Source organism: Microtus ochrogaster, chromosome 18 (assembly GCF_000317375.1).
Source record: "Microtus ochrogaster isolate Prairie Vole_2 chromosome 18, MicOch1.0, whole genome shotgun sequence".
Taxonomy (NCBI): Eukaryota; Metazoa; Chordata; class Mammalia; order Rodentia; family Cricetidae; genus Microtus; species Microtus ochrogaster.
The window spans coordinates 43,533,516-43,542,771 of record NC_022020.1 but is presented as its reverse complement, the minus strand read 5'-3'; the positions used below and the strand labels follow the sequence as shown (position 1 = coordinate 43,542,771).

The following is a 9,256-nucleotide window of genomic DNA, read 5'->3' as shown; positions in this document are numbered from 1 at the left end:
TCTGTGCACAGGTGTTTTTGCCCATATGCATGTATGTAGGGGTCAGAGAAGGATGCAGTATATACTCTCCAGTCTCCAGTTATTCCCTTAGACAGGGTCTCTCAATGAACTTGGAGCTCACTGACTATGGCTCAGCTGGTGTCCAGCAAGTCCCAAGGATCCCCTGTCTCTTCCCTCCCTTAATTCCTAGCACTAGGCTTACAGGCCCTGAAGACCACACCTGGCTCTTTATGCAGGTGGTAGGGATTTGAACTCAGATCCTTAGGCTTGCACAGCATGAACTCCCAGCAAGCAATCCACCAGGCTCTGGATAGGGGGAAAATCTCTCCCATTCAAGAGCTGCAGGAAGAAAAGTGACCACACACTGGTGACAGAAGCTGTCCCTGGCTGTCTTCCTAAGCTCTTGCGCTGGAGTGAAACCTGCTTTTCTTTGGACGTTTGTCCTAACATGAAAGCAGATCTAGATGCTCACGCATTCCCTCCGTGTGTTTATTCACAATCAGTCTGCAGCATCCCGTCTCCTGAATGCCAAGCCCCACTCCTTTCACCCCGCCGTCCTTCGACCTTCCCCACTAAAGCACCCGTATTTTTGCTCTGAAGAAATGCCTCCAAGTTTCCCAAGCCCCATTTAATGCTGGCCTTGATGAAAACCCATAAAAATGATATAAACAATTAAGCAGTTTGAAACAACCATCTATTCTGAAAACCAGAGCTTTCTAGGCCAGTGCGGTTTTTTCCTTAGCTCTGCAGACATTAGCACTGTCAGGAGGACATATTTACCTAATCAGCTACATTTCCCCAACTATTAGTTCTGTGATTTATGAGCATAATTTTCCCTGTAAGAGGACAATATCTCTCTCCCCTCCCTCCCTCCATCTCTCTCTCTCCCTCTCTTCCCCCCCCTCTCCAAATTCTGCCTTTTATTCTGTTAACAGAAACAAACCAAAGACTGCCCTTCCCAAAATAAATACATGGAGATTAAGGACTTATTTCAATGCTCTCCAGAAAAAAAAAAATTCAACTCTTTGTGTGCAATGCATCCTAATAGCTGAGCTATGTGTGCTTTTATTTCGTAAAGAAACAGATGCGACCATGAGCACCGAGTGACTCGGGATTGCTCACGTTATTGCCTGCCATTGGATGCAAGCATTTTGATCTTGCTCATAGGCTCTCGATCCACCAGGATATAACCAATTAATTGCCACAAGAGCAGAACCACCTGGACCACTATCAACTATTCCTAGACGGTGAATGGAATTGTGGGAAATCTGTAACAGAAATCCACACCTGCTGTGACAACCCCCAAATATACTCATTCACCCACCATCCAGTGAGCCTGGATGTTATATATTGGCTTATAACATATATGCCCTTATATGATATGTTGGCTGAGCATTGGAAAGTCAAGCAGTAGCAGGCCCTAGTGGCCCTCACAGTGGCACCTGGACCCTAGACCAGGCAGTGGCTACTGAGAGAGTCATCGAAATGGAGGCACACCGTATCTGTGGTACTGTCCCACGGCTCATCAACTTACAAGGCCCCAGTGTATCCCGGTGAACAGCGGCACTCCCCGGTGATGTGGTCGCAGGTCGCCCCGTTCTGGCACTGACATCTCTGGTGACAGTCATTCCCGTAGGTACCCTGTTCACAGCGGTCCTCGCAGCGCCATCCACGGTAGCCTGCTGCGCAGTGGCAGGCCCCGGTGATGGGGTTGCACAAAGCTCTGTTTTTGCACTGGCACCGGCTACTGCAGTGAGGCCCCCAGTGATCACCGTCGCAAGCTAAGGAGGAGAAAGAGAGGAGGGCATCAGAGTGTGAGGGCGGGTCTGGGCACTTCTTCACTCTGCTGTTCTGTGAGAAAGGTACGCCTTCATCATGATATCACCGTTGGTTTTGTTTGTTTGTTTGTTTGTTTGTTTGTTATGTTTCTTTTAGATAAGATTTCTTCAGTCCCAGAGTGGTCTCAAACTAGGTACGTAGTAAAGGATGTACTTGAACTCCTGACTCTACCTTCTGAGTGCTGAGATTTCAGGTGTGAGCCACCACAACCAGATTGATGCCATGCTGGGGACTGAATTAAGCTTCCCAAAAGCTAAGCAACCACTCTGCCAATGCCAACTATACTACATCTCTGGAACGCCATTCTTACACTGAGCATCCAGGCTGCAGCATCAACAGCACATGGCACAAGCTGCTGCTCAGGGTCCCTGGTATCCACCAGGCACCATTTGTGGCATCACCCCACTGCTAAGCATCACCATATTATTTCCCAGCTCCGGGCTTTGCTCTTTCTGTTCCCTAAGCCCAGAATATAGACTTTGATGTGGTCGCGATAATGAATGGGCTGGTGAAAGTTGTGAAGGCAGGAACAGGGAGCAGAGGCTGGGAGGGAAGCTGGAAATGAGCAGTTTGTACAGAGGTATCATGCCTGCTAAAACTTGGACAACATCCTTTGTACGAGGAACTGCAGTTGAAGGATTTTAGGCAAGGAAAGATGGAGCCACCCTTGGTGTGAGAAAAAGGTGGAAAGGGGCTGACAAGGAACAGCAAAGGGACAGAGCGTGTATAGCAGCAACTGCTCAGACAGGTAGGAGGCACTGGAACCCAGATAGTGACAATTAAAGGAATGGGGTGATGGGTGGGGGTGGATCAAAAGCTGGGGTCTGAAAGATCTGACTGGCCTTTTGGCAGCCTGGATTTGCAAGACACGGGTCAAAAGGTATGTCAGTGGTAAGTCCAAGGACCTCCCAAAGAAAAAGCAGGATAAAAATAGTGGCCTACTTGAAAAGTGCATCCAACCTACAACTGAAAAGAAACAACTAACAAAAAGATAACCGAGACAAGAAACCATACAAAACAGAAAGGAAAAATAGAAATTGAAAGATGCATTCCAAGTGCGACTCTGAATAAGAAGAACGGCTGTTAGGGGTCAGAGGTCAGTGAGGGAGGAATCAGTGGAAGGAAACAACCCCAACCGCAGCCATCCTAAAACCTACAGCGGATACAAACGCACCTTGCACGGTACACATCCGTGTTCATTTGTTTATTAGATACCACAGCCATTACCAGGAGTGCACACTCCATTGAAAACTCTTAGGGCAAATTGCCTTTATGTATAAAAACCATACATGTATATATGTTTTTATACACAATACCCGAAATAATACTGTGAAGAAAGCAATATATTCTAAGCATATGACAAGCAACTCACCCGAAGTGTAGGCTCCATCTTCTGACAGCATAATCTACCATGGATTTCATAATATCAAAAGGTTTAAACGAATAATGCCATTTTTAATCAGCACGGCTTTGGTCTCATTAGTATTTTAATAAACACTCTTTAACAGAATTAAAAACAATGAGCGAGAATTATTGAACTTAAAGCAGATGAGGGAAGCAATTACCTACGAGCTCACAATCTTCTTTCACGAAATAAGATGAGGTGGTAACTCTAAAATGAGATCCAAACCTAATTATTATTCATATCAGTCCTTTCTGCTGCTGCTGCTGGCCGCAGTGTAGGACCCTGAATTTTAAAAATCGCAGCGTTCAGAAAACCATACCATCCTAAAACTGTACACACACGCCTTACCCTCTTAGTTATCTCGGATGGAGACAAGAGTATCTCGTTTTTAAAGGCATCCAAAGTAAAGCCCGTAGTTCTCTGTAACTCATTCCCTATCTCATCCATCATCACTAGTGAGAGAAGTCATCATTCTACCCAAGACGAATCCACATCCCTTTTTCTAATCCATTTCCTCTGCCTTAATCCCAGGACAATCAGATCCCTATCCTGTTACAAATGATCTTTTTCCTGACTCATGAAGGTACCCTTACCCTGTTCTGGGTTTCTGTGGAGTAGGGCACACATGTTTGTGCACTGGGGTTATTCTCTATTGTGCACCCTTAGTTTATGAGACAGGATCTCCTGGAGACCGACTAGACTGACTGGCCAGTGAGCCCCCAGATCCCTTCTCTCTATGACCTCGGCTTTAGGAATACGGCATTTGCTGCCATATCTGACTTTTAACATGGGGATCTAAATTCGGGTCCTCGCACTAACACAGCAAACGCTTTCCTGACTGAGATATCTCTCCTGCTGTTGACCTGGGTATTCGGAGAACTACAAGCTGTAGTTCAGATACTCATAGCAATTCTGTAGAACTTTGTATTTTTTTTTCTTTGTTAAACCCTCTTCAAAGTTTCCATAACTGGGCCAAATACCTGCCCCCTCCCATGTTCAAAGGGATGGAAGCTTGCAGACACAAAAGGCAATTTTAGCTTATAATATTCTCTTGATAAAGATACCAAGGTTATATTTTAAAACACCTTTAAAGCCTGTGATAAATTATTGTAGGGCCTTTCCCCCGACTGGGACGCTGTGATAAAACTGGGGATAAGCACATGCACATCACAGAATGTATTTTATAAATGCACAATGGTGGCAAAATGACAAAGAGGTGCTGAGGAAACAGAACCTATCTCTCCTCTCCATGAGCCTTCCCACATCCCATTCAACATTTTCCAGAAAACTAGGCAGAAAGAAACCAACCCTCATTTCTTAGGATTTGACCAAAAACAGAAAGGAGGGAAGAAAAAGGAAGGAAAACCTTAAGACTTCCCTTATGATAGAAATGAATTTATAATAGAAATTGATAATATTACCACGGGGGGGGGGAGTTGCAGGCTTTCAAAGAAACATTATCATGCCGACATGGTTAATTTCCTGGCTCTGTCTAAGCACTGTGGCATGCTTTGAAGTGACAGTCTCCCTGCTTTGGGCTGTATTTTCCTACAACGTCACTGATACACAGACCCCGCAGTGTGGGCACTGGGTGAACATGTGCTGTGGATGAGGGCAAAGCCTACCTACACCCAGAAGTCTGAAGGCAATCGGGGAGAACGAAGAGAGCACAGAAGCCCTAGCCTACACACGATTGGGATTCCCTTGAAATGTTACCCTCTGCCAGCACGTCTACTCTTACGTGTGTCCTAGGGAGTTATGTAGCTCATAGTCTAAAAGGCAGCTTCTTCTCTTATCCCTACCACATCTAGAAGAAGCTGGCATTGTCTTGACCAGAAGCAGAGATGTTCCTTTACACGGATGCAGAATTTGACCAGTTATCTTCAGTTCAAGCACCGTCTTTGATCACACAGTTTAGGGAAGCTCTAAACAAAAATACACTTGTGTGTCCACAGGCTCTACAGTCCTGAGATGGATTAGCTTAGAGACCCTGAAAAGTAAGCATCACTCTTGTTGCTGTTTCATAGATGATCGAGTTGAGAGCCAGGCTCCTTGTTCAGGGTTACAGGCTGTGAGGCATCCAACACACAGCGCTCATCTCCAGCACCTGTGCCCCAAATCATAACGTTTTACCCTTCCCCCATTATAATGATGTTTATCTCAGTATTCTCTATAATAAAAAAAATTAGAAATAATCTAATTATCCAGGAACAGGAGACTAGTGAAGAAAAAATAACCTAGCTATAATTATACTTCAGAACACTGTGCACAATTAAAAATTATATAGAGAATAGCTAATGAACTAGAATCTTGGCAATATCATAATTATAAAAAGTAGATTAAAAACAATATAAATCATGTGATCCAATTTTAGCAGCAAACTAGATGAAACTGCCATTAATTTGAGTTTAAAATGTAAAATATCAGTGGGAGCATTTGGCTGGATGCAATATCTGGGAGAGCAGGAGAGCCAGAGAACCTAGTGGTCCCCACGGTAACATGTCACCAGGGGGCACGCGTGGGGCCTTAGCTGATGCATGGTTTTTCCTGATGTTGCTGGGTTCCTCACATTTTCTAATACACATCTTCTAGGCACCTAAGAGAAAAAGCAAACAACAATCCACCATGTTTTAAGGGGCATTTTATCTGTTGCACACTTTACCATCCTGGTAAGCTTAGTGCTCTTCCTGCATTTCACACACCAAGAATTAGTGCACTCCAATAAAAAGTCAGAAAGCACCATAACAGTAAGATGTGACATCAGTTTCAAACCCTGCCTGGGATTTCTGTACACTGTCTACAAGTACCTTTCATGGAGCCATTCTGCCTGTGGCGTTAAAATGGTGTTTTTTTAGGTGCATAGAATAATCCTACAAATATGTTTTATCTAATATGATCCATTGCTGTAGGGCAGATCACCGATAGCCACTAGATAAGAAATTCTTTGGGGCTAAACAACTTAGTGTTTAGGAGAGCTGAGGCTAGGCAATGGTCGAAACAGGGAGCACACGGAATGCTTCTCAAAGGGAATAAATGCAGGAGATCGTCAATTTAAGGATCCCCTGTAAGGTGACAATCATATTACACAGTAAGAAATTGGAAACTCACTGTGAAAGAACATTGACATGTGTCCACGGAAATAAAGGGGCCACTGTTCTCAGAGAGAACGGAAGTCAACTATGGCAGATGATACTGGGGGCCCAAAATAAGAGCAAAGCACAATTATATGTGCATGAAAATGTCAGGGGGAAAGCCATTCTTCTGGACACTGACTAATGAATACTAGTTAGTATTTGTAAAACAAAGGAAAATTTAAAAACTGGAAGAAAACACTTTGGTGTTTATCTTTAGAAGCACACAAACCCAAAAACTAGGTCTGCGTGGCAGCTAACGTATAAACCACCCTCAAAGACTAGATAGGAAATGAATGAACATGACTGTGGATGTAAAGAGCTACAACTTCCAAGTTGAGCCACCCATTAAACCATCAAAATCTTCTAGGTGCATTATTCTCCCCTAAGCTATCTCGAACTGTCAGCCCAGCTTTCAGGCACAGGGGATAGAGATCATGTTGGAGAGAGGAGGGGCATTTCTAAGTTCTTCACAGGTGCCAGGCACTATGAGGGGCACAATGGAGACAATTTATTTAAACCTTATGGTAACTCAATTAGATAGGCAGAATTATCCCATTTCTGCAACATGGACTCATTGAACTGCAAGCAAGGGCTCAACTCAAGCCAGTGCTTGGAACGCTGCTGCCTTCCATCACACCGACACACAGAGAGCACCTGCTGTGAAACCAGCGTCTCAGGACAAAGGTCTCGCAGCTCCTTACCTGAGAAGTAATGCTGGATTTTGCCTAGAATGACAGTTCTCCAACTTCAGGCCTACAGCAGCAGGTTCATCAGACTGGCAATTATAGAAACTACCCACCATGCACACAGCCTCTCATGTATTAAAAATGAGGCCGACTTTAGAAAAGTCTTTGAGCAAACGGAGATGCTGTTTAGCATCTCTTGTCTTCATTTAGATAAAAAAAAATCAATGAAAGAATACAATTAGGGGGCAAATGAAAATGCCAAACCGGGAGGCTCTCTGCAGGAGGAATACGGACATTAATGCATTGTCTGATATCAGGACTATTTCTCCTGGAGGCAGGGAGGACGAGATGAAATCATTTTGTCCTGAGGTGATATTTACCATCAAGTTTGTCTTGCTGCAGAAGTTTTTGATCACCGGTTGGCACATGGAGTGGTTATAACCATTTTATATTAATACGCCTGGGGCCCTAGCTGGACCACATGTACTTACAGCTACGGGACCTCGGCAAGTCTTCAGATTTTGTTACGTTTCCTTTTCTTTTCTCAGAATGGAGATGGCAGAACATATGACACAAAGGGCACTTTTACCTGTGACATAACCCAGATTCGAGTAGCAGCTCTCTGATCCCACACATTGGAATACCTGGCCCTGAGGATGTGAGTGCCCTAGGGAAGCATCCCTGCTGTCTATGAAGCTAGAATATAGCATGCCCCTGCCCTGGTCTGTATTATGTTGTGTGTTCAGGGTGTGCACACCCTACAGGTCAACTTGACTCTCACAATGTAAATTCCAAACATAAATTATCCAGCAACTCTAAAAGGAAAAGCAAGTACTGCCTTATAGGTTATTTATAAATGGTAATTTAAAACTGGGTCTATCACGCCACAAGAGAAAACTCATACCTAGTACTGTAAACCTAGAAAACTCATACCTAGTACTGTAAACCTGGAAAACTCATACCTAGTACCGTAAACCTGGAAAACTCATACCTAGTACCGTAAACCTAGAAAACTCATACCTAGTACCGTAAATCTGGTCAAGAGCTCATGCCTGGGGAGTTCAAAAGTCACAGGTGAGGGACCTACTAAGATTGTTTTTGCTAAATGATCATGATGCCAAACTGCCTTCTAAACACACATGTTTACATCCACAGGTTAATTCTGTCCCCCGCCTTCATGGGGGAAGCATCTAACTGAACTGAGTAGGGTTAATTAATGCAGTCGCCTTTGACTGATGGGACATCTTTTCATCTCCCCAAAGGCGCAGAGAACGTCACAGAAGGGGGGTGGTGGAAAGAATGTAAGGGCCAACGGAGGGGGAGATGAGCAGCAAGAAGACATTTCTTGTGGATGTGACATATTTGCTGCACCATGATGAACTCACCATAGATATGGTTACCTATAAACCATAGATATGCATACCTATGCATCTGTGAGGATCATAAACATATCCTCACAGAGGGACTATCGGCAACTAATGGTTGGGTGAGGAGTGCATTTTCTTCAGTGGCAAAGCCACTGACAAGTTTCTCATTCTCCAATGACAACACACACACACATACACACACACGCCTACAAGCAATTCTGATTACACTAGGTGGGTCACATGCAACCAGAAGATATGAAAGGGGGGGAGTTGCTTTAGAAGAGGAGTTTCGGTGTGAGGAGAGAATGACACAGGTCAGTGGGGGGGTGACATGACAGAAACTCATTCTATGCGGGTATAAAACTGACAAAGATGAAAAATATAAATACACACGCATCAAAAAACAAAGCAAAACACCTATATTTAGACACTTCTTGCTTGGTGATTGTATGTCCACCAGTCGAGATTCATACAGGGGTTTCATAAACATAAGAAGAGAAAGAGGCAAATTCCATTGTAATCTCCACCCCAGCACAGAGAAACAGGTTGGCATACATAAAATCTAGACAGTCTCATCAAATTGGCAGGTACCAGACAAGTCCACTGACTTGATTTAACCTCTTTATCTATGACCCTGGTTCGCCAACTAAGACTGCCAAAGAGACTCTGAAACACATCTTGACCTATGAGGGCCTGCTCTTGGGAGGTTGGTTCAGAATTATACTCTGGCAGAAGCATCCAGTTGTGTGTGCTTGTGTTACATCCAACAATCCTAAATAAACTGAACCAACCTGAATTTGTGTGTGTGAATATGCACATGTGTGC

At 44.0% G+C, this 9,256-nt stretch overlaps 1 protein-coding gene across 1 annotated transcript in view; it reads right to left on the bottom strand.

Moving 5' to 3' along the window:
• The window catches only part of Megf10 (multiple EGF like domains 10), a 149,523-nt gene that overhangs the window by 54,382 nt on the left and 85,885 nt on the right, over positions 1-9,256 (bottom strand). Inside the window, exon 6 of the mRNA XM_013349584.2 lies at positions 1,535-1,781. Coding sequence (XP_013205038.2) covers positions 1,535-1,781 — 247 coding nt within the window. The remainder of the gene's footprint in view (positions 1-1,534; positions 1,782-9,256) is intronic.